The 24,929-nt window shown below is 43.3% G+C and overlaps 3 protein-coding genes across 9 annotated transcripts in view; all 3 read right to left on the bottom strand.

Moving 5' to 3' along the window:
• The window catches only part of setd5 (SET domain containing 5), a 31,320-nt gene extending 29,879 nt beyond the window's left edge, over nt 1-1,441 (bottom strand). For 2 of the 4 annotated variants that reach the window (XM_023955057.2, XM_023955059.2), the window contains exon 1: nt 602-1,441. The gene's annotated coding sequence lies outside the window, so the exon portion shown is untranslated. The remainder of the gene's footprint in view (nt 1-601) is intronic. The other 2 variants (XM_078947484.1, XM_023955058.2) reach the window with 2 other exon arrangements.
• Nucleotides 1,442-2,468: 1,027 nt separating this feature from the next.
• On the bottom strand, nt 2,469-7,379 carry LOC101156005 (putative peptidyl-tRNA hydrolase 2). Its single transcript, XM_004068907.5, has 7 exons — nt 7,113-7,379; nt 5,542-5,659; nt 5,201-5,272; nt 5,022-5,096; nt 4,385-4,482; nt 3,730-3,844; nt 2,469-3,627 (listed from the first exon to the last, which is right to left on the bottom strand). The coding sequence occupies exons 2-7, from the start codon at nt 5,647-5,649 to the stop codon at nt 3,541-3,543; spliced, it is 555 nt and encodes a 184-aa protein (XP_004068955.1). The 5' UTR covers nt 5,650-5,659; nt 7,113-7,379; the 3' UTR covers nt 2,469-3,540.
• Nucleotides 7,380-10,172: 2,793 nt separating this feature from the next.
• The window catches only part of plxnb1b (plexin b1b), a 64,638-nt gene continuing 49,881 nt past the window's right edge, over nt 10,173-24,929 (bottom strand). For all 4 annotated transcript variants that reach the window (XM_011475201.4, XM_078947483.1, XM_011475203.4 and 1 more), the window contains exons 14-38: nt 23,805-23,898; nt 23,564-23,727; nt 23,232-23,383; nt 23,024-23,129; nt 20,840-20,976; nt 20,589-20,765; nt 20,341-20,509; nt 20,022-20,264; nt 18,853-19,032; nt 18,625-18,773; nt 18,363-18,463; nt 17,660-17,877; nt 17,397-17,575; nt 17,259-17,325; nt 17,040-17,186; nt 16,793-16,958; nt 14,881-14,984; nt 14,712-14,796; nt 14,452-14,618; nt 13,067-13,227; nt 12,846-12,993; nt 12,686-12,750; nt 12,537-12,612; nt 12,221-12,295; nt 10,173-11,449 (exon numbers count right to left, since the gene is read on the bottom strand). In XM_011475201.4, the coding sequence (XP_011473503.1) occupies nt 11,345-11,449; nt 12,221-12,295; nt 12,537-12,612; nt 12,686-12,750; nt 12,846-12,993; nt 13,067-13,227; nt 14,452-14,618; nt 14,712-14,796; nt 14,881-14,984; nt 16,793-16,958; nt 17,040-17,186; nt 17,259-17,325; nt 17,397-17,575; nt 17,660-17,877; nt 18,363-18,463; nt 18,625-18,773; nt 18,853-19,032; nt 20,022-20,264; nt 20,341-20,509; nt 20,589-20,765; nt 20,840-20,976; nt 23,024-23,129; nt 23,232-23,383; nt 23,564-23,727; nt 23,805-23,898 (3,435 nt within the window). In that variant the 3' untranslated portion in view covers nt 10,173-11,344. The remainder of the gene's footprint in view (nt 11,450-12,220; nt 12,296-12,536; nt 12,613-12,685; nt 12,751-12,845; nt 12,994-13,066; nt 13,228-14,451; nt 14,619-14,711; nt 14,797-14,880; nt 14,985-16,792; nt 16,959-17,039; nt 17,187-17,258; nt 17,326-17,396; nt 17,576-17,659; nt 17,878-18,362; nt 18,464-18,624; nt 18,774-18,852; nt 19,033-20,021; nt 20,265-20,340; nt 20,510-20,588; nt 20,766-20,839; nt 20,977-23,023; nt 23,130-23,231; nt 23,384-23,563; nt 23,728-23,804; nt 23,899-24,929) is intronic.

Here is a 24,929-nt window from a genome sequence, read left to right as displayed (position 1 = left end):
CGATCTTTGTCCTGCCTCAGTTCTCGCAACTGTGATTTTATAAAAACATAAAATGTGCCTTTACTGTTGCTTTACTACTTGAACCGCAAAAAAATTGGAGAAAAAAAACCCACCATGCCATGATGATGATACCCTAAACGCGGTATAGAACAAACTCAAACAAGCCAAATCTGACTGCTGAGGCCGAATATGACTGTTGGTGCTGCGACTAATTTGATAACATGATATTTTTATACGACTTAAGTAGAGTTACAGTAGTTAACTACAAAAACAACACGAGGGGCTGACCAAAGAGCCACGCAAGATCCACCCAGACATAGCCCAAAGCAAATAATCCTGCAGGTACGGTTACAATTTTATTGTTTTAAGCTACACCAAAAAGCCAGTTAAAAGTTGAAAAATATTGGAAGAAACGAGGTGGGTCCCATAACTCAACTGGGCGCTGGGTTTTGCTAGCTTAGTAGTGGGTTAGCTCCCTAGCTGGAGGTAAGTTGGACTAAAACCATGGTTGGTTGGTTAGTCAGTGAGTGCTACATGTTTTCACGACCGTAACACAAGTGCGCAATTTTATGCCAAGTTAACACAATTTGATGATACTCACCTAAAGAGGCATTCCAAATGTGTACAGGCGACGCAAATGTATTATCCCAGCATCAATTCCAATTAGGCAAGTAGGCCGGTGTATCGGCCTCGGAGTCTCCTGTATACTTTGCCCTCAGAAGTAGCTTCCTCTCCAAGCGTAAGGAAAAAGTTCTCAGTATCTCCAACACACTGCCAGAAAGTTAAATTCCCTTTCTTGCTTGCGTGTCCTATATCCATTGAGTGTCTAAAAACATTCCAAAGCTGAAAAACTTAAATTATTTTAATGTGCTGCATATTTACAGTCGCTGTTTATACAGGGGTATAGTCTGCTGTATGTAATACGGGGCTCCAGTTCTGTGTCGGATCCTTACGTTCGTGAAGCACCCATCCCCCTCCACGCCGGCATCCACCGCAGGCCCTACCGAAACTGACATACAATCACAGTACGGGGCTTCCTTGGCAGCCGTGCACGGGCGACATTCTTGGGCGGCTTTGGAGCGCGTTCCCGCCCTTCGTTTCTGATTGAAGAATACAGAACTGCTTATTTTCCATTCACGAAGCACGCAGAACTCATTGGTAACCTAAAACATCAATCATTTCTTTCCATTTACGTCACCAAACGGGGTGGGATCTACTTTCACCAGGACTGCGAGGGTTTATTCTTCTGTATGAGTACAGTAGTTGGGCGAATGTAGAGTTAGGGAAGGATCATGGACTCGGGAAAATACTCGTTGTGAGGATCTACGGTTTCTTAATGCGGGAGATGTTCGTTATCTAACACAAATTCTATGGATTTAAATTGAATTCTGTTATGGGACTATTGCTTTTCCTTTATGGGTTACGTTTCTATTTTAACAGCGGAAGGCGCTTCACTCCACGTACATTATCAATCGTTAACCGAACGGGGTCTCCTGGGCCCGTTTTCAGGGCTGCGAGCGGCAGGGTTAGCCCATTGGGTCAACCCCCACCTACCGGTGTGCCGCTGATCTCAGGATGAGGCGCCCGCTTGGGAGAACCAAAATGACCGTTTCCCTTTTATGGGCTTCTTCACAGAAAATGCGAATCCTTTGTTTGGTAAAACACCCATTGAGATGATCTGGAATCCAACAATTTCATCAAAAAAATGCATTTGATATGTCCGAGAAGCGGTTGTATATCTTTTTTTAGGCAGCTTTGGGTGGTTGCCCCAAGAATTTGTACCGACCGTTTTTAACATCCTCTACGTGCTTATAAACATGGCTGTCCGTCGCACAGGCTTTTTTTTTAGCTTGGATGTGGCAGGACATTTCTCTGTATGAACGAAAAACTGTTTTGTAGTTTCATTGCGACTTTGTACGCCCACACAGAATCTTCGAGAATAGCCGAGTAGTTCCGAACGCTTCCGACTTTTATTGCAAGGTAGGATTACATATACCAGTCCGTCCGACGTTTAAAATAGAAAATTCTTCTATTTTGGAATAAACTACGTTCACCTACATACACTATAATCAATACATCCTGTCAAACGCCCGTGGTTATGCTTATTATTTATGCAACTCTAAAAACGTAAAGTGTCAAAAAGAAATTATTTTTCAATTCTTTATCTGAATGCATAAGGAAATACTATTTAAAGGAAACGGCCAATAATGAATTTAATCTACAGCTTAGTAAAATAGGGCTAGAGATTGCCTTTTTCATATTATTGTAGTTAGAACTAACGTTAGAAATAATTTTGAAAACATCTGTATTTGTTTGGTTGACGTCACAGAGCGACCCGCCTTAAGATCCAAACATGCTGCAAGGCTAAAGCCTGCACTGAGACATGATCACACTGCCACCTGGCTGCACCACCTTCATGTCAACACAATTTCTGTGTACGTGTCAGTGAGAACATAACACACACGTAGTTACCCACACTGCTGCTTCCTTTATTTTTCACTTGAGTGGAATACTAGAACACACAGGCCAGGGTAGGAGTTGTCTCACACAGATTATATTTAGTACTACATGCACAGTTAGGCTTCAGACTTTTCAGCATTTTAAACAGCTCAAGTGATTTTCTGAATGAATATGTTCAAACACTAACAGTTTATAAATGATCAACAAGCACAAGTGTTTTAAGAAAAGAAAAGTATAACTGAGGAAAACCCCCTTATGTATGCTTTAATTTGTACAGGCTAAACATAATTTTCTGGATTTTCCAAATAACCATTCAGTGAATGCATTTACCCTCCTCTGCAATAACAAAGCAAAAATAAAAAATAGTACAATGCTTGGAACTTTTTCAGATGCCGCTTTAGAAATAAGAGTATTTCCAGATGAGTTCCAAAACAGCTGTGTGTTCATATGAAGAAAAACGATGGAATGACAAGAAATGAAGCATCTGACACAGTTAATATTTTAGAATGTACACCCAGGAGAATCCACAGGAAACATACAAAATGAATGTATCATGGTATCATCTGTAAAGAATGACCTCCCTCCTCCTCCAGTACTCACAGCAGGGTAGAGACCTTTACAAGCTCTTTCTAAAGAGATGTTCTTTTGATCAGCTGGTCACCATGACACACATATCACAGGATTCATTTGCTGCAACATGATCACCTTTCTAACACAAGCATTAAGCTTTCAAATGAAATGTAAGCATTGAGGTGTTGCATGTCTTCAGAGGGATCAGAATAGTATTTTCTTGTTTACAGCTCCCCTGACTAAACCCAGACTTAATATTTAAGGAACAGAGATGGTTAAATGTCATTTTGGTCAAACAGATCTTTAGATGTCAGGAGGAGGGAGAAGCGAGGTGAGTCATGACTGAAAAAGAAACCAAGCTGAGAGCTTGTGGTCTCATCAGGGGTGGGTGTTTTATCACCATCATTCTGGACTGTTCCTAACACTCAAGGTAACAGTCTTCTTGCTTGTGGCAGACGGTGCCCTCTGCTGACTGCTGTGTGCAGAGTCTGTGAGGACCCTGTTGGGCCCTCAGAGCAGCTGCAGACTACCAGTGACATTGTTCACCATCTGTTCTTCTCCCATGATGCCCAAGACGGTGCGGGAGCCAGATGCCACCTGCAGAAAGACACATGGGTATTTTTAAATAATCCTCCCCCGACAATACCAGAGATGATCCCAGTCAATCCGGACTGAATAATGACACACATGCTTGCTCACCTGGGTGTGACCTGCATCTTGGACTAGGTGCGTGGGCAGGCCGAGGCTGCTGGCCAGGGCCTGCAGCTCCAGCAGGTGAGCTGCATTTGTGCCTTGGAGCACCACCTTCTTTGCTCTGGATGGAAAACATTTTTCTCGTTATCAGTCATTCTTACCCCTAAACCAATGGCTACATTCAGAAATGTGTAACAGTGGTAATAACATGTAGCTGCAGAACACAAAAAACAGGAAAAAAAACCTGTTCTGCATCCCAATTCTTTCCTTTAAAGACTAAATCAAGAATCAGAATTATAAAGCCTGCTAAATAAATGATCACTGCCAAATTCATGATGTGATTTACAGTTATATTAAATACCATCAAACTCAGCAAAAGCTAATCTTACGACAACAATTGACATCCGTACATTAAAAAAAAAAAAAAAATCTATATATATATATATATTCACAAGAAATAGCTTTAAAGGAAAATTGATTGATAGATTGCAATAATCAGTATTCCATATTGTTAGGATTCAAATTACATTTTAGAGCCCTGCTCAATGAATAAACATAATTCTGCAGATATAAATGATTAGGCTGATTTATAAAGCGTATTTGACAAGTATGCCTCATTAGTTTTTAAAAACTCCTCAACCAACATGAGAGAGGGTCTTACCCACTGTGGTCCCACTTCCAAGCCATCTCCCTCCAGCTGTTCTTCTCCTGCAGAGTTTGATACAAACCCACGGCAGCATGACCCACCTGAGCGGCCACCTGCACACAAACCAACCAAGTCAACAGCCATCCTCTGTGCTTCGTCTTTAAGTAGAAACAGAAAAACATCACTGTTCTTCAAATCCAAATAGCCAAACTACAGATGTGTGTGTTTAAACTTGAAACTATGTCAATGTAAAAATAAAAGTCAACAAATGTTAATTAAAATCCAAATGTTTCTATTTGGAATAATTTTGATCTTGTGTTTTTAATAAAAAATAAACTTTTGTCTGATAACATGATTTGATTTTTAATCAGAAAGTCCATGGTTCTACTACAGCAGCAGAATAAGCGGGTATCAATAATAAAAGAAAGCCGTTGAGTGTTCTTGTTCCGTTTATGGTCAAGTTTTCATTTTTGTTTCTGACTGTCTTGATGTTTAATATTGGTGATAACACTGAAAAAGTTGTTTCTTTCATAGTCTTTTTTTTTTTCCGTCTTTTCAATGATGAAAAAAAAATCTAATTTTCTACTCAACTTGCTACTTAATCAGACATTCTCTGTGTTTGAAGGGAAGGAAAGCAGGTCCACCAGTTTACCTTTCCAATTCCCATACCCAGGTCCATGTTGACAACAAACACCATCTTGAACTGCACGTCATCCCCAACTTCCTCCTACACCGCAGCAAACAGAGACACTGAGCTTCGCCTTGGGACAAACTGTGGGGTCTAATGTACCCAGGTGTACCTGTAGGGCACTAAGGCTAGCTTATGGGCACCTCATTCTCCAGCTTGTTGAAGTAGTACATGGCGGCCTCCTCAGCAGAGACGTTCCCCGTCTGCAGGAGTGCCTGGAGTGGACAAAAGCAACAGTCAGACAGAAAACAGGAGCATCTCAGAACAAGTATGCAGTAAACCATGTTATTTCTTTCCCCCAGGCTTCATAAAAAAATCAGAGAAGCTGCTGCACTTCAATAAACTTTGTTTAAAAAAAAAAAAGAGGATCATCCATTATAATTGTATGTAATCCATCAATTATCAAAGGAATAATAAAACTAAAGTTTATATGCTGTCTAGCCATGGGCAGGTTGAACGTATGAAAGCCCACGACTCGTCCCACCTGCTTGGCTGCTTCTTCAGGGATGTCCAGCTCCCTGAGCTGCTGCAGAAACACCGGGTTCACGTCTGCAGGACCCAGCTCTGGTCCTGGCTCCTCTGATGGCTCCATGTTTTCTGGACTGGGTTAACACAGGAAGAGGCAGGGGGGAATGATAAAGCAAACATTTTCAGGATGTGCAGAATAAATTTTCAAAATCCTCATATTTGCCAAAAACAAAAGAGCCCGGCTCAAAACAGGCCGATTCCAGACAAAATTGGAAAGGAAGTGAAAAAAATAATAAAAATTTCATCTAATAGTTGAAGCTTAAGCCTAAAACAAAACGTAGAAGATAAAATATTGTACAAAACTGCATACCAAAAAATTTGCTTAAAAGGTTCAACACAAAAAAAAGTTGGAACAAAAAAATGGAAACACCCTGGATTAAACTTTTGAAGATGCCGAGTTAAAAGGTACAGCCTAAAGCTTGAACTAGAAAAGATTGCACTTTTTATGAAGCAAAAACCAATTAAAAATGGAGCCAAAAAGATTTTGATGCCAAAGTGAGTCATCGAACCAATTTACCAAAGTGATCTTGATGTGTCTAAAATGCTGAAGAGAGTAACATCATCCAGTTGCTGGGTAGAATTCAGAATCGTAATCTGATCAAACTGTATCAGCAGTGTTGAACTCCAGCCAATGCCCGGCTCATTTTCCAGCTAACCTCCTCCCTGGATCTTCTTATTAGCCAAACACACCTGACCCAATTGATCAGCTGCTTGTAAGGGCATGGATATCTGAGAGACCAGCAGGACGCTGGCCCTCAACACACCTGGATGACGTCATTGACTCAAACCCTTCTGAAAAATGACCTAAATTCACTAAAAACTCTATTGGTCCAAAGTCTTCAAAACCAGAACAGATGTTAGATGGAAGCCAGAGGAACATTTTAAAAGCAAGGATTAGAAAAACAGTAGAAAAATGGCCAATGAATGATTTTGTGAAAGTTTTCCCACTGTCTGAGCTACAGAGCAGTTTACGAAGAACTGGCATTTCAAACATTCATTTGCAAATTGCAGATTACATCATAAATTATACAAGATTTATATTAAATTTAAAAGCTGCTAAAACAAAAGGCACTTTCAGAAATCTCAAGGAAGAGCTGACCTTTTTTCTGCGTCAGTTGAAAACATGAGGAGCTCAGCGAGTCTGAATGTTTCTCAGATTTCACAAAAATAAAATATTTAAATGGGAGGTAATATCTGCTTTTCACTTGTTTCAGAGAGGCAAAGAGGTCAGTTCATTGCAAAATGGTGCAAAATAAAGTTATAGTTAGGTTAAGGTTTAATAAACTTCATAAATAATAATAATTCTAACAGGGGGAGCTTACCCCCACGACGACATTAACACAAATAACATAGTTGGAATTCTTTAATTTAAATCTGTTATTTCTGCATCGAAATACTATCTCGGTTTATTGGACTTAATCTGTCTTTTTTATTTTATGTTTTTATTATATGTCGTTCTGGAATAATTTCAAACGACAGGCTAATGTTAGCATAGGCGAACAGAGCCGCGCGGAGGCCTAACCTCACCTGAACGTTTGTGGTTCCGGACAGCGATGAAGACCGAAATTTCCTCTCCCGTTTCGCTGAAGTCCAACTCTCACGCAGGGCGAGATAATTTCAAACTTAAAGCGTGGTGTCTTTCTGTGTGCTCGCCTGTGCTGCTGCGGTCAAGCGGGCTTCCTTTGAAGAAGAGAGGGGCGGAAAGCGACAGTCAAGCTAGCCGCCCTTCGTTAGCCTGCACGCGCGGTCAAATCTCCAATGCGCGTCTTAGCCAAACACTACGGTCATAGCGGGAGGCGAACGCTTAGCGACGACGAAATAATACCAGAGAAATATTACAAAAAATAAATAAATAAACATTACTTTTAACAGTATTTACGAAAGACAAAGACCATAACATTTCCTGTAAAAGTTTGAAATCATTTATTTCCAGAGTCAACTGTTTTGATTCGTTATTTTGATTATGATTTTCTCTGAAGCGTCATAAGGTGACATGATGAAATAAAATATTATCATCAAAACTGACAAGTTTACCACCAAAGGCAAAATATGCAAAAACTTTTAAACAGCTAAAAAACAATTACAATCTACCAATACATTAAATATTAACAGCTTAAGTTTTTTTTTAAGGAGGCCCTTAATTAGTTCAATTAATTTTATTTTTGATTAAACAAATTAAATGTTTCCATTACCAAAAATAAAAACATGTTTGAATATGCTCGATAAATAGAAATTAGGGGGAAATGATTCAAGTTAAAAAAAAAGGAAACAAATTCCTGTTGCACAGAAATATCTGAACAAGCCCCCTGAATGTTCAAAGTTATGGAAGGGATTCTGTAGCATAATTAAAAATAAAAGTCAAAACCAGAAATGCTTTTTCATTTTCAAAATTAAGCTGCATTTTTTGACTCAAAATTAAAATGAAAAAGTAAATCGCCAAAATGCTTTTTCCTTTTCTACTTCAACACTGCTTATTCTGTCACTTAATTAAAATGATAAAGAAAATGGTATTTGACATTTCATTTTCAAAAAGTTCTCTGGTAAAGGTGTAGCAAAATTCATTAAGAAATGTCTAATTTGACAATTAAAATGGGTTAACAGAAATGTTTTTTCATTTTCAAAATGTAGCTGCATCAAATGACTCAAAATGAAAATGAAAAATCAATACTTCAAAATGCTTTTTCACTTCTACTTAAAAACTGCTTATTCTGTGTCATAATTAAAACAAAAATGCAAAGAGGGGATTGCATTTTCATTTCAACATCCACCCTGTGAACACTGTCGCAATATTCAATTTGAATAAGCATTTCCAGCGGGGAGGCGAGGCGATGACGTCACTGCTATCTTTGTGTGTCCGGCTGCTAAGAGACACATGCTAGGAGCAGTGTAGCTTTGTGTTAGCGGCAGAGAAGACGGCTTTGTGATGGTTGTGAACTTCTGATGAGTTTACACAGCTTCTCAGGACTAAGTAGCAGCATTTCCGCCTTCTGCGCTCCTTCATCGGACGCACCGCGGAAAAGCTTTTTTCCTTCGGACTGGCAGCTGCCTTCGCATAGCGGAGCGCGAAGCTCCTGATCACCGAAGGCGGAAATGCTGCTATGATCTGAGAAACCATCATATGAATTTGTGTTTCCAGTAGTGTCCAGAACAAAAATAAAGACTGATGTAATCCCCACATATTTACATCCAAGATGCTCATTGTCCGTTCAGAGTTTTAAGTACCTCCACGGCTGTTTGAAGCCTAATGCTAACCCGTCTTTCGGGTCCTCCTTGCAGTGAAGAAAAAAGCACTGAACGCACGGATTTAATAAAATATGATCGAGCAGGCCCTTAATAATAATCATGACAGTAATAAAAGCACATTTAGAAGATAGTCTCCTGCAGCTTCGCGCTGAGTTGGTCCAACCAGCAAACGTTTAGCATGGTGATGGGGCTCCAGCTGTCATCAAACAGCAAAATCAGCGCGAAGCTGCAAATAAATATAATTATAAGCAGTGTTGAAGAAGAAAATGAAAAAGCATTTTTTTTCCATTTTAATTTTGAGTATAAAAATGCAACTTCCTTTTGAAAATGAAAAAGCATTTCTGGTTTTGACTTTTATTTTTAATTATGCTACAGAATCGCTTCCATACAAAGTAGCCAAGGTTGAAGAACTGGTTGATCAACTTGTGACAATTTCCAGCTATTCAGTTTATAGTCCCGCCCCGCTGCCTCGCCGGGTTTGACGTGCAAATTTCGGCCAATCAGATTAACCAGACAGGTTACCCCCCTTAAGTGACAAACACCGCCTGAACACTGCTGGCCCAAACCCAGCGAGGGCTCAGGGTTGCTGCTCAGTTAAGATGCAGTTGTAAATGCGGTGCCGCTCGGTTAGCATTGCGCTTGCGTAGTTGTAAGGTTCGCTCACTCAGTTTCTGAATGCAACCGCTCACTTGTCTTTGCGCTTGTTCAATTAATGGCAGCCATGAAACGCCATACAGGTTTTGCTTGTAAAATATAATCTAACTTTATTGATCCCACAAAGGAGAAACTACCTTATTACTATAGCTCCATTAAAACAGGAGATCGAATACACTTAAAAAAAATTTTGTTATTCAGTGCCTATGAGGCGTTGTAGTCTAAAAGCTGACAAGATGTGTGAAAGTGCTCCTTCCTGCAGAGAGGTGTTCAAGTCTCTGATTGTAGGAGCTCAAGTGAACCCATGGTCTAATGCAGAGGATGATGATTGTATATGATGGATTCCAGCTTCTGTTGCATCCACCTCTCATCCGCCACAGTCAGACTCTACGGGAAATCCCAGAACAGAGCTGGTCCTCCGCTCACACTGACGAGAATATCACTCTCATTACCATTAGAACATCATCAGAACATTCTGCAGAAACCATACCTAGAAACTCAGAACGAGCAAAGAAAAGAACCACATGAGCACCGCTGTCAGGAACTGCAGCTGGACTTTGATGAAAGTCCAGAGATTAAGAACGTGCTGGACTGAGCCCCTAAAGCTACATCAGGCCAGGTCCTAGCAGTAGTTCCATCCCCCCTGAGCCACGCAAACCTTTATTTAGCACTCAGAATAATGCAACATCGTATTTTAAGAATATTTTATTACATCTGTGAAAATCTGCATTTGTCTTCAACAGGTTAAATCCCTACAGTTACATTTAAAATCCGTCTGTACAACAATATTAACACGTAATGAGGAACCTCTTTAAAACTGCTCCTGCAGAGCCTGCTCTACATCAGACGTTAGTGTCTCTCGGAGGACAAACTTTCACTTGGAGCCGTTAGTTTCCGTTTAGTAACAGGTGGAGGACGAGGACACAGCAGCACAAACAGGAGGGTGGTGTTTGGTTGGAGGCCACCTCATCCGTGAGCGTGAAGACGCATCACATCTGATCCCGTGGGGCGACGGGGGCTTACAGCCATCTCCCACCATCTCCTCCCCGCTGAGGTTTCCCCGAGATCGCACGAAGCTGAACATGTTTGGATCCAGCTCAGGGCCATCTCCATCCAACTCCACAGTAAACCGGAAAGTGGGCGGGGCCGATTCAGCCAACAATGGCGTTCAATGTGTGACAAAACTAATCTTTCTGACGTGGAAAAATAGGAATGATCAGAACAGAGGTGAACAATAAATATGAAAAATTGGACTGTCAGTCAGAAGCGATGGGGTGGGGGCATACGGCTGTGTTAGGTAGGAGGGTGCAGTGTGGCGGGCTGAGGTAGAGCGGCTGACACCTCCTGATGGCTGCATGCCAGTACTGAAGCCTGTTCTTTAGAGCCACAACTAAAACCTTCGATTTTGTGTAATAATATGCGTCACATACTCAGTACCAGAACCATTCACAGAAAAACAATAACGAACCCATTTCTGCAGCAGCAATGCAGCATTCCTGAACGGAGCTGTTGGGGAAAACAAACAAATAAAACCGTTACAACGCTCAGTGAGAGACTCATCCGGCGCCTGACCAAGCCGGGTCACGCCGTGAAGATCAGCGTGGAGGGAAACTGGATGCCGCTCTGATGCTCGGATGTGTCCCTTTTCTGTTTTTGTAGGATTATCGTTTTATTACTTTGGAAGAGCCCAAAGTCTATGTTTACGTGACAGCAGGGCCTGATGGAGAGTTTTTATCCAACCCCTTGGTCCTGGTTTGAGACTGCTGGTCTGGATCTGCTGGTGCCTCAGGTCTAGGAGGAGCAGCTGAACAGCAGCTTCAGCGTCCCCCCCCCAGCTTTAAGTAGTCAGTGTCCACCCCCCTTTACAAGTCAGTGACTTTGTTCTCCACAGCAGCGGCTATCTGCTGCAGTCGTAAACCCAGCTGCATCTTCTGGGCCATGGGGTCCTCCTCCAGCGCCGTTATGATCTGGAAGTTCAGACAAACAGCATCACTGACAGGTTTAGAGACAAAGCTACTGCGGGAGGATCAATGACAGAATGAGTCTGGTGGTCAGTTCGGCCCGTCTCCGTTCTGGATTTGCTGCAGGGATGTCACACTGATCTCAGATCTGCTCAAAGCTCCTCATTCAAGAATAAAAACAGAAGAAGAAAATGCCTGAATTCTTTGATCTTTCATTGTTCTCACTTTGATCTTTGTGGTAAACATTTTAAGTCCTACAAAGGGCTGAAATCATATTTACATGCTGAAGATTCTAACAGGATTTCATCTAAATCCATAATTTTTAGGTTTGCTGCTTTGGAATAGAGGAAGAGTATTTTCTCTTTTGTGCTTTTAGATCTGGAAGCTTCATATTTTAGGACAAACATTTAGAATAAGATTAATCATCATCCTAAAAATAATTTTGTTTATCCGATTATTTTGTTTGTGGTTTATACTGATCAGAAATCAGTATAAAGTTGTTGTTTTGTTTTAAACAAACAAAAGTTTTTCAGTTTGGATTATTGTTCGTTTAAAATGGATTGTCCTCACAAGTTCTCCAGTTTCCTAAACACCCACTCTTAAGAAAATTGTGTTTTTACGTGTTCTTATGGCCTTTTTTGGGTCACACCTTCCTGTCCAAATGCTCACATCAGCAAACACTGACGATTGTGTTGGAATGAAATGATCCTCCCACTACCTTCCACCAGGGGGGAGCTCTTCCAGATCGTTTCGATGGGATGTGTCACCAGTACAAACCTGGTCGTAGTACTTGTTGATGTATTTGTAAAGCTCGTGGAGGGCCACCTTGTAGTTCAGACCTCCAGAGTGGTTCTGAAAGACAAAGAGAACTCAAGTGACTGTTGTGTTTCACATACCATGTTTTGGCAGAAGCACTTCCGCCTTCATCAGACTCAACTCCGATGTCGACTCCGATGTCAGGTATGTGAAACACAACAGTGTCTGATAAAAAGTAACCTAAGAAATCATCTAATACATACAGACACTATGAACTTTTTTGAATTTGAACTCAAGTGAGCGGCTGCTCGGACTCTGTCTTCAGGTAATCACTCACCCGGGACAGCTCAGCCAGGGCAGAGTTCATCTCCTGATCGCTGGCAGAGATGGTTTGCCTGATGTCAGCGTAGAACCTGCAACCACAACGACCATCATTAACGGAGTCATGTTTTATGTTTGACATGGAGGTGAATGAGGGTCACAGACCTTTCCACCATCTGCTTGTAGCGGGGGATGTCTCTGGCATACAGCAGCTTGTTGATAGGAGAATCCTGTTTTCCAGAGAAGATTTTTTTTAAATAAATCAAACCTGTCTGTCCGAATGTCCAGAAGAAGCTGCACCATCTCATAACTAAGTGACACTGACCCGCCCTAGCTTGTGCTCTGCGATGGTGCACGAGTCCATGAAGGTCTGAGCGATGACCGACAGCACAGCGTCAACGTGGTCAGACGCCTGGACATCAAAGATAAACTGAGGGTTCTTGATGATGTTTATCCAGAAGCGCAGCGGGAGGCTGTAAAAAAACAGGGGGAACCTGAACATCACGCAGTCCCAGATAAGCAGGAGTTCACCTGGACACTTGGTACCTGTTGGTCTTCCAGATGTGGATGGTCTCAGGGTCTGTGATGCCATGTTGGCCCGCCTGGTCATCCAGCAGATCAAAAAAGTATTTAACAGCCAGCGGGACGGGGCGGCTGGTGCTGAGGATCACCATGAATAGATCATCGACAAACTTCTGAAGCGTTCCCTGAGAAACAAAAAGGAGGACGGATCAAAGGTCACGTTTAGAGTCTCCCCGTCTTCCTCACATAAAGCTAGACACAAACCAGGGAAGAGAAATTTAAACCCAAGCAAGCTGCTATTTAAGCGATGACATAAGAAATACATCAGAATAGCAACGACTGGGACACCTGTAAACAGCCGTTTTTGGACATCATTGGCAAAGCTTGCATTCCAACTGCCCCATAGGGGGAATAGGGGCCGTCTGCAGGTTGGAAATGTACGGGACAGGAAGGTGGCACGAAAATATTTTATGCACATTTTTCCCTACAGGCATGGTGCGGGCGACTGGTCATAGTGAACACTTGAACACCTATGGGTGAAGTAGGCGAGACGGAGGCATGTGAAAGATTTTTCATGTTTTTCAACCTCCCCAAAAACCTGCGAACAGCGCATGCATCCCGTGTGTGCAGCATTTGGTAAAGAGCCAGTATGAGCACCTTACTACCAACGACTAGAGCGTGGCGTAAGGGGCACCGTACCATAGTATCCCCCATACGTCATAAGTGAGTGCAAGTTGGGTTATCCTTCCAAATACTTCACGATACCTTTACCGCACGCAGAACAACAGCACGTACCATTTTCAAGAGGTCCCTTAAAGTGGTCACATGAGCTTCAAGAGAACTACACCTGCGTTCCACTTCAGATGCAGCCGCTCCTGTCTACGACCCTCCATGGTCCCGGACAACTCAAAAACCCGCAGCAGCTGTATGCGTCATCCCCTATACAGCTTTATGCCTTCTTTAGACATCGTGTCTGACTTTTCTGGGGCGGCAGTGGCTCAGGTGGTTGAGCAGGTCGATCCTCGCTCCCCCCGGCCAACTGTGGCCGGGGGGAGCGTCATAGCGCTTACAAAGCACAGAAAAATCCAATCCATTATTGCTATTATTTTCCAATTTGTCCCCAATTTCAAAAAGTGACCCTATCCTGTGGGGATTTGGTCCTCCCCTCTGGATCTTCTGCATGTGTACATCCACATCTTTGCTGGTGTTGCTTTTATTTGATCAACTTGAACCAAGATCTAGTGCAAAAGCTGAGGGTCCACCTCACTCTTTAGTCGGAAACTCTTTTGGATTCAGTTGGAGCTCAGCCTTAGTCCGTAACAAACCACAGACACCTGCTGTCATCCCGGAGTCTGTCGTGGACGTGTGCACTCACGTCTGAGTGGACGGATGTCGTGTCTGTTCAGTACCTTCATGGACAGCAGACGGGTGAGGTAGATCTCTGGTATGGCCTTGGCCCTCTCCCGCTCCCTCAAGCTGCCTCGCCGGTGTTTTGGCAGCTCAGGCTCCTCACTGGCCTTCACCAGGTGCCACAGCCGGACGCCGCCTTCATCTGCGTCCTCGAGCATCGGTGTCTCTGAACACACAAGATGTCCATGTGATTGACTGAGAATTTCCGTTTCACCGTTACTCGCCTCCAGGTAGAAACACAGAGATTAAAGGGGCTCACTCTCTCCAGCTATGTAGTCGTGGTTGTCATGGTGGAGATTCTTGGTGTGGCGAGGGACCAGAGCTACTGTTGCTCCATCTGGGACCTGATGAGCACCAGGAAAGACCCATGTTCAAACTGTTTTGGTAATTTCGTTCTCCCTGTCCTCCTGCAGCATTTCTGGCCTCACCTTGTAATGCTGCAGAGTGTTCAGCCGTTTCCAGCTCCCCTGAATCACAGAAGTTAAGTCCTCGTCTGACAGGATGAGATGACCCGCAACGCCGGACCTCCACTCTGAAAACACCATCCACACATATCAGTAAGGGCTCCACAATCAACAAATATAGGTACAACCCACATACACTTTTCTTTCATGAGTCTACTAAGTAGCTGTTAAGAAAACAGCAATTTCTTTTTTAAAATAATTAGCTGCAAGATTATATTCAAATAACAATTTACTCCATTGAACAAGAAAATCAAATCATCTTGTTTGAAGATGATGCAATGACTTATTTACAAAATTAGACTACATTAATGCAAATTCAGATTTGGTGTCAGGAAAAAAAAAAGTGTTTTTTTTTTTTTAATTGCAAGGACTTTTATTCTTGTGGTTAATGGTCATTATGTGGATTTGAAGATATCTTACATTTATATGTGTTGATTTATCGTTAGCCATATCAGATTTCTTCTGCCATAAAATTCAAGTTTTTGTCAAAAAAAGAAGAAAAACAATCGTAACTAATATCATGTTTCTATATGTAGCGTAATCTCAATCTCGCGATAATAATAATGCCAAAAACAAAACTAACAACATTGTCAATAAACATTAAAAACAAAAAAAGATAATAATAATAGATAATAATGGATTGTGCTTTTCCAGACGCTGAAAGCGCTTACAGTGTGTCCATTATTCATTCACTCCTCATTCATTCTTGGTGATGGTAACTACTGTTGGAGCCACAGCTGCCCTGGGGCAGACTGACAGAGGCGTGGCTGCCAGTTTGAGCCTACGGCCGATCTGACCATCACCGGGATCATTCATACACATCCACACACCAGTGGATCCTCACTGGAGGCAGGGAGGGTGAAGTGTCTTGCTCAAGAACACAAGGACAGTTGGCTGGTGGAAGTTGGGATCGAACCGCCGACCCTTTGATCATTGGACGACCCGCTCAACCGCCTGAGCCACTGCCGCCCACAAGATACATAGTCGAAATAAAATAAATTACATTGAATTAACAACTGGGAATGCTTTTAGAAAAGATTGACTGGAGTGGGTCTTTAAACAAAAAGGTGTCCCAGAAGATTTAATATCCACCTACAGGGGGCGCACCGTACTGAAGAAACACAGAGAAGCTCACAGATTCCTGTATAAAGCATAAAGGCCCGTACACACCGGGACGAATATTCGACAGGCGTTATTCACCAGCGTTTTTCGCCACGTTTTTTGTGTTCACACCCAGGCAATTTTCGCTGACGATGAGTGGAGTGAACATGCAATTTCATTCCCTGACATTAGATGGCGCTTAATGTAAAACAGAAATACTCCTGTACACAAGGTGGCGCTGCGCAACTTTACGCTTCTTAAAGTCGCTTTTCACTCAGAAGAAGAGAGCAAGTATTTACGTGCTTGTCAGAATCAAACAAAGAAAACATGAATATTTCAAGCACCAGTAGCTCCAACTGGTGCTTGGTTCGGGGATATTTTAGAATGTCCGTCATTATTGCTTCGCGGCTGTGTAGACGCTACTTGGCGTCTATCTTCTTCGCTGGTATGTGTGCTCAGCAAGGCAGTTTTGTGTTTGAGCGCCCCCAAGTTGTGTTTTACTGTAACTTCAGAAGCTCCAGACACGTGAGCAAAAGCGCCATTCTCATTGGTCGAGTAGATTTCGACGCGATGCGTCGAAAAAAAAAAACGAACCCGAGGCGTTTTTTTTTTTTGACGCTTTAACGCGTGGCGTTTTTTCGCGTCGGTGTGCACACTCTCATTGGTGCCCTTTGTTTAGTCACGAGGCGTTAAACGTCGGCGAAAATCGCCGGCGAAATTCGTCCCGGTGTGAACAGGCCTTAAGAGTTGCAGCTGGAGGTGTGTGGTTCCTTACCCAGGTCCAGAGAGTCCACGTGGGGCCGATGGGAGAAGGAGGTGCCCTTGTAGACCTGCTCCAGGAGCTTCTCTTTCACCTGTGTGATGGTGTCACAGTCCAGCACCTTGGAAGGCACCGGCTGAGTCTCGTTCACGCCTCCACCCTGGACCAGCACGTTCAGCGTCTGTAGAGCAGGCGAGGGTAAATATGCGTCATCTGGTGCTCATAATGAGAAGACACTCAGCAGATCTGTGACTCTCCTCACCAGCGTTTTGTACTCCACGTCCTCCCTCAGCAGGCGGTTGTCATTCAGGGTATACTTAGCCTTTCCAGTCACTGCATCCACCGGACCTTTGTCCACCTGGTGCTTTATGGCTCTGAACAGCATGTACAGACCCTCCCCTGCAGAGTCCTGCAGCACAAAATCTCTGAACTCAGCATAAACCCAGAACATGACACACAGAGCAAACAGAACCCAACTGACCCGGAGGAACGTGTAGAGGCAGATGGACATCCAGTTGGTCAGGAGCTTCTCCACTACGGTCTCGGTTCTGAGAAGAAGAACACTGCTGAGTTAGAACACTGATCTGAAGTGACGCTCAGTCTCATCTCCTGGTTTTACCTTCGCAGCATGAGTTTGGGGTTCTTGGCCACGTACTGCTCCACCAGGTCGTTCAGGAGCGTTTTGAGGATGTCGGTGAAGTACTCCAGTTTTTCATGGAGAGCCACAGTCAGCAGCGATGCCACATAGGCCCGGTCCCTGGGAGAGAAGGTACGCTGGCTCTCCAGAGTATGAATGAACTGAGGAGAAAAAAAGGGCAGGTCATTCCCCCTGAAAATGCTCAGCCTGTCCACAGCGTGACATTTCCTTAGTGTGAAGACAACCTTAGTGAGGAAGAGTTTACTGTTGAGGAGGTTGGACAGCTGCACTAGGCCCTGCTCCACCGTCTGCCGCCGGCTCTCCTGAATGTCCAACTCTCGCCTCAGTGGAGACTCCCGGTGGCCAGGAAAGAAGATGCGCTCTGCGTACATTCGGTAGTCAAGGAAGGGGATGCCTGAGCCCACCAGGTCGCTGGACATGTCCATCATCTCCGTCATCAAATCTGACAGAGAGTAATGGGTGAGAGAGGATTCTTCTATCAGTCAAGCTACGTACACACTGGAAAATGACACAGGTTCTAGAACGCACATTCAAGAGTGAGCCTTTAGTGTGGTGTTCACACTGGACAGTGTGTGGAAAGTGTGGAAAGTGGATTCTTCTTCTTTTTCTACTGTTTACTAGCTACATGTCCAGCACCTACAGTTAGAAAAGTCTCAGAAGTTTTTTCTTTCACAGTTTCATTCTGATATATGAAAGACCTGGTGCCATACCATTCATGTCCTCCCTACCTCATTACCAAATCCGAGTCCATGACTGGTCAAACTTTGACCTGGTTTTACTTGGAAAGCGCTTTCAACGCCTGCATGTTTTGTACGTAGAGCCCGAAAACGGTGGTAGAAACCTACGTAGCTACATGTAATGGCGAGAGTTTTAATCCCTCCTTTCCTGATCTCATCCTTTTCATGCGTCAAACAAGCTGGCTCTTACCTGTGAACTCCTTCTTGCAGCGGTCCCTCACACTCGTCTCCAGGTTCTCCAGCTGGATCTGGACCTTCTTGTAGTCCCTCAGAGCCTGCTTACTCTTCCTTCTACAGAAACCAGAGCAAATCAAGAGTCAGATGTTAGCCTCCTGTTTCCACACTGCAAAAGATGCTTTTCCAGAAGGGATTTTAGTATCAGAAATTCTGTCTTTCCGAGATTATTTTCTTTATTTGAATAATCTCATTGGTGACAAACAACAAACACTGACCTATAGATGAGCACAATAATGAGGACAATGAGCGCAACAATAGAAGCTCCAACTCCAACTCCAATCTGAGCCTCCAGAGGAAACGTGGCCAAGCTGAGAGTATCATACTGCACTTTGCCAAGAGAGAAGTTCTTGTTTCCCATTTGGACCTGAAACACACATCCTAAGTTAGGCTCTTATGGGAGAAAAAACTGTTGTTTGTCTGTGAGCATAAAAGGAAGGACTCACCGTGAATTCAGGAAGCTGGTCAAACACCTCGCACTTCTTGCAGTTGGGCCCGGGTCTGAGCTGCTGGGGCGGCGGCTCACAGTACAGGTGGTTTCTGGTCAGGGTCTTCACAGCACACACAACGTCCCCGATCAGAACCACCACCTCCTCTTTGCTGATGCCTAGGTCTAGGTTGTCGCCCTGAGAAGATCAAGACTGGCTTAGGAAAACATCAGCTTCATAGCCGGTTTGTAACATCAAACCTCCCCAGCATCATGAAGCTCGAATATAAGAAGATATCTGACACGTTTCACTAAGAAAAACAGAAAAGCCTCAAATGCACTGCAAACTGAAGTTAAGTTTAATGAAGGAAAAAAAACCTGCAGGTCCAATTTCTATGCAAAGTTGAAATAATTCCCAATAATTTAGTAATTCCTTCTAATTTAGTAATTCAGTAATTCCTTAGAATTTTACCTCTTAGTTGTGGGCAGGAATGTTGGCATAGAGCAACCCCACCCGCCTTACCGTGAGCTCTCTGTGTACACGTTCTCCTGCTAGCTTACAGCCCCTAACACTCCAAACCTAATATTACTGTTAGAACAAGAATGGCGATCAATATTGGAGCTATCCAACCGTACAGTTTTGAGCTAGATACCAGCTCGGACGCGGAAAACAAAGACATTCGTGGATCTAGTCGTCTACAAGTGGATGCATCAGAATGGAGCGGAGCAGGGAGCCTGTGGTCTGCCCAGAGTATTTTCTTCATAAAGTGAATTTTTTATCTGCTCCAGATTCACAAAAGTTTGAATAAAAATACTCAAAAATGCAATTTTAAGCGTAATTTTCTTCATATATGAACCCATCATGTTAAAAACGCCAAAAATTCAATTTTCATCGGAGTGGATATTTAACATCCCATATATTTTTTTGCCGAAAAATTCCTGGTAAGTTTGATTAGATGACAGATCTACTTTTCATGTTGTTCACGTTGATATTAAACTGCCTAATTCGGAAAAATTCTACACATCTAATGATTCACAGATGAACTTCAACGTTTTCATGGAGGCTCTGGTTCGTGGACCTGCAGCTGATCCAACAGCTGCAGCTTTGGCTGAGGGGGGGCGTGTCTTTGCTAATGACAATGGGGACTGCTTGCCACGGTAACTTCCTGCCAGCACGGTCTAACTGACCTCCAGCTGGATGAAGCTGCCAGGGTTGTAGCGGTACGCCTTCAGGGGGTTCTGCTGGTTCAGTGGCTGCAGAACCGGGCTGGGCTGGTAGCTGAAGGGCTGCGGGCTCAGAGCGTTGAAGTCGAAGCGCAGACTGTCCAGCAGAAACTCCACCCTAAACTTTGACCTCAAGATAGACTCGTCCACGGCGGGGGAGTAGCAGAGCATGAGGGAGGAGGAGTTCACCTTACAGCGCTCTGTGAACTGGTGAAGAAAAGAAGGAATTTGTGGTTAAAGAACTCTTGTTGTCAACATATAACCTACAGCGACCAGAACCCACCTGTTTAACGGAACAAAGCGGGTCACCTTGACACCCGGTGTCAGGAGACGAACTGGTCAGCCTCCTCTTCTGCCTCCTCTGAGTCTGGCTAACGGGGTAGGAGACCACCATGTGTGGCTCCTGAACCACGTCCAGGTTCTGGCCGTGAACGATTATTAGTCGACCCCCACTAACAAAGAAGCAGACAGACACATGAAGATCCCTGCAAACTAGGATGAAGTTGAGAAGATAAAGACTTGCACTCTCACTCAATGAAGCTCTTGGCCGGAGCTGCGCGTGTGACGTTGGGGTTGGGGGTGTAGCGGTAGGAGGAGGAGTGTAGGTGGCGCTGGTGGCTGCCATAGTGAAGTGTGACCCGGTGCTCTCCAGTGGTGTTGCTGCTGCCTGTTCTGCAGACGACGCTGGAGCTCTGGATCTCAGAGATGCTGAGGAGACACAGGAAGTGAGTCAGGAACCGTCAGATCAGCATGAAGATGACACCCGTTGATCCCAGTCTCACATTTCACATGGGACCCCTCCCACAGTGACGGTAAGGTCAGACGGGAGCCCCGTCCGCAGGTTTCGGCCTGTGATGGTCAAAGATATTCCTCCTGCCTTTGGGCCCCTCTCAGGTGTCACCCCCATCACAGACGGGTCCTGGGATGAAAAAATTAATTTGTAAAGTATTAAGGATTAAGAAAACGAGGATTAATGAACATATTGTGAATCATGGAGGACTTTCCTACTAATTTTCCTCTGCCTGGAAGCTGTGACATCACTAACATAGATAATCTTTATTGGACAAAAAACATGAAAGGAAAATATAGAAAAAAAACCTACTCTGATTTGATTTTTTATGGAAACCTGTTCAAACTGACCATCTTTGACATTTAGTAAACTAACACAGGATAGTGCACAGAACAGATGTTCAATAAATATCCCTGATTTCACTACAATCCTTTATTGGGGAAGAAAAAGGGACGTAATGCTGCCCCTACAGGCAAACGTTGACATTACACGTGATGTTCTTTGCTCTAGAACAGGGGTGTCAAACTCATTTTGTTTCGGGGGCCACATTCAAGGCTTCTGATCCCAAGTGGGCCGGACCAGTAACATAAAAGCAAAAAACAGGTTTTTTATTTTTTTACTGAAAAAATGCCAACATTGTAGTCTAATCACTTATTATTATACATTCATTTGCAGAGGCCAATGGATCTCAAATAAAATGCATTTCACTTTTAAAAAATTGGTGTATTCAATTTTTTAAGGACTGAAAAATTTATATCTGACACTGAAGCAATCCAAATAATAAACTCAAGACGGGCTACGGAAAAAAATGAAACACCTTCCTAAAATCTAAATGTGCAACTCAATGAAAAATTAAACTACCAGTAAGCTAAACTTGCAAACATTTGTGAATATAAGAATTTGGAGTTAAACTCCCTTTCTCTCCTGAAACTTCACTCGGCCATCAATAACAGGATTCAAATCCTGTGCAGAAACCCATTTACCGTCATTCAAGTGTGCAACACACAATGAAATATTCAAGAATCTTTTCCTGGTTTGCTGCCTGAATTTTGTAGCAACACCTGCCTTCTTCCTGACCTTTGATGGAGCGCCATCAGTGACCAGACTGACACCATGTGACCAGTTCACTCCAACATAGTCTGGTGCAATAACTACAGAGCTGACTATGTCAACAGCTGTTGTTGTGTCCATCAACTCAAGAAACTCTACTGTGACGTTTCCTTAACACCTCTAATAAATATGCACAGTTGTGCAATATCTGTATCCAAAAATGTGACCAAAAATGCAATAAATGACTGGATTCCTTCATTTGGCCGCCCAAGTCTCCTCAGAGATGCTGTATCTGTAATCAAAATCCTTGACAGACTCATGCTAGCAAAGGTTGACTGCTTTTTTGGGCACAAGACTTTTGCAGCCTTCAGCCTTTTTCAATAAGTTCACTATTCGAAAATGGTTTGGATGTTTGCTCCAACTTATTTGCAATAAGGTAGCTAGGTGTCACTGCTCCATCACTGGTGTCACGGCTGCGGAAAATGCAGACGGTTGTTTATCAGTCCAGCTAATAGTTGGTAAGTCTTCTCTTTTCTTAACTGCCCCTGCTTATGGTTAAACTGTTCTTTACATAAATAAAACTTTGTCAATTTTCCTGGAAAGCTCAGCACTCCACTTCAACCTTTTTTTTCTTTTTGACAACATTTTGGTCATTAGGGAGTCACTACTGATCAGTCTTATAGCATTGCAAAAGCGGTGGGGCTCACGAGGAACCAAACTAGATCTTACACAGACGCAGAGCTGTTAGGTTTTGCTTATGGCACATGCAGAGATATGCTGTTTCACCTGTTTTGCTTTTCCTATGCTCCCCCTAGTGGCGGGATTGCGCATTTTGGTTATTTCTTTTAAAAAACATTACATACTCTCCACAGGAATGGACTAGAAACGTGCTTTTTTTTAAAAAAAACATCCTTATAATTTTTACTCTTCATGACTGGGCCGGATTAAACCATTTTGTGGGCCGGACACAGCATGCCGGCCGTATGTTTGACACCCTTTCTCAGAACCATTGCAGCTCTGCAAACACTATGTCCTAAAAAACTTTAACTTTAACTAAAAACTGAAAAGACCATTGTGAACGCTTTTACAAAATAGATCAGCAGATGCCCCTTTTAATCTGACAAACCTGGTAGCTGAAGGTCTGCGAGGACAGGCTGCGCTCTCCTCCGTTCACCCACACCGAAACATATCCCACCTTCTCTCCTTGACTGGGTTTGGTTCTGCACACGATCCTACAGGATGAACAGCCGCCTGTGTGTTTTCTACTGATGCCAACAGAGTTTCTAATTCTTAAAAAATGTTCATGTAAACCTCTGAAACTGCTGGCTGCGTACCTGGAAGAGACTTGGTACAGTTCTGGGATGACAGTGCAGGGTTCCCCTGCCACCAACACAGAGTCCAGGACGTCTGTGGGCTTCTGGCCCAGGTTGGAGCCCGAGATGGTGACCAGGGTTCCTCCCTCCAGCAGACCAGACAGTGGCTCAAACTGAAGGGACGAAAAGAGGAGCCTTGCAGGAACTGAAGAACCCAATGTGCGGCTTTGCTTTCAATAATGTCAGCAACCTGACAACCTGATTGATCCTAGTCCACATCAGCATCTTTCCCAATCGGAAATGGGTTTATTTCAACCCAAAAAAACAAAAATGAATTGAAGCTCATGACTCACCGAGTGGATGACAGGGGCGGGACATGTCTCTGCAGCTGCACTGCATGACTTTGAATACAAGCAACTGGGCTGAGCCCCCCCACACCACACACAGCTGTACTTTGGGTCCGCTGTGCGACAGCGACTGCAGTCTGATCGGCCCACAGAGCAGCTGTACAGAGTTACTGAGGACAGGAAAAACAAGCTTTTAATGCTACAGCCACAACCTCTGACAGGAAAAGTCCCGATCTGAAGAGCTCACCGTACAAATCCGGAGAGCTGTCCACGTGAAAAGTGTTCCTCCTCTTCACATACACCATGGCTTTGTACTCCTCCACAGGAGCGGAGTACGTTAACTGCAGCAGCAAATAAAAACAATTTTCATTCAGACATCAATGCTAAGGAAAAGGGTTTGACTCCCTGGATTAAAGCTGATCATCAGCGATGGACATTTGCACAGAAAAAATCCTAACAGGATTTATTCCAATGGCAGATTCCCACTGCAGCAATTTGCTTAATCTAATCCAACATCTTAACTTTCATTCAGATTAGATTAAGTAAAAAAAGACTTTGAGCACTTTTAGAAAATCTGACCTTTAGGGACAGAAATACTTGAGTTTTACAATAATAAAACACCAATTTCGCCTCAATCAATAGTAGATTTTTGAGATCATACTGAGTTTACTGAGGGAAGAATTTCTATAAACTCTGACAATTTATCTGTCTGTAATAAATATCTAAAACATTTTTAACCCCAATCTGTCTCCCTCCAGTGAAACTGCTGTTTCAAAGTTAATTCATGATCCAAGAACTGTGAGTTGCTGTTTTATGATGTCATCCTGGTTTACTACTGTATCATTTAATTTGCAGATGATACAACAATTAGCATCACGGTGGAGGAAGGGGCCCCTTACAGAGCAGAGGTTTAAAACAACAGCCAGAGGACATAAGGACTCATTTTGGACTACAAAAAGATGGTTGTCACCCTTTTTTCTCTCTCTGGAGACAGGCTGGAGAGAATCAGGAGCTTCAAGTTTCTGTTGACAATTTCACATGAGCAGAAAACACATTAACAGATGCTCTACTCTGAAGAAAAATAGCCCCCTTAAACTTTCTCTTACCCCACCATTGAGGCATCTGCCTTCAACTGGCTCCCAAATCTCACTGCACCTATCCCTTACAAGCCTTCCTGTGGGTAGATTGTGTCTCATACATGTATTACGGTACTTTACTTTTTAGATACAGTGTTTCCTTGCTATATCCCGGTTTACCTTTCACAGTCTTGCTGTTTTGCTTTCTTTCTGTGGAATTTTGCATGCCTCTTCTTTAAACGGTGCGCTGTGTTCTGCGCCGTGATTGGCTGGAGACCTTGTTAATCAATCTCCTC

This window comes from Oryzias latipes, chromosome 5 (genome assembly GCF_053564925.1).
Source record: "Oryzias latipes strain Hd-rR chromosome 5, Olatipes_Hd-rR_3.1".
Classification (NCBI taxonomy): Eukaryota; Metazoa; Chordata; class Actinopteri; order Beloniformes; family Adrianichthyidae; genus Oryzias; species Oryzias latipes.
Note: the sequence above shows the minus strand (reverse complement) of the source record. Positions and strands in the feature narration are given on the sequence as shown.

What these genes read in the sequence shown, in the direction of transcription:
- LOC101156005 (XM_004068907.5), bottom strand. Translation starts at nt 5,649, where the DNA reads ATGGAGCCATCAGAGGAGCCAGGACCAGAGCTGGGTCCTGCAGACGTG. An exon ending in TCAACAAGCTGGAGAATGAG is followed by an intron (nt 5,097 to 5,200) that starts GTGCCCATAAGC and finishes GCTGCGGTGTAG; the next exon opens with GAGGAAGTTGGGGATGACGT. An exon ending in TGGGTATGGGAATTGGAAAG is followed by an intron (nt 4,483 to 5,021) that starts GTAAACTGGTGG and finishes GTTTGTGTGCAG; the next exon opens with GTGGCCGCTCAGGTGGGTCA.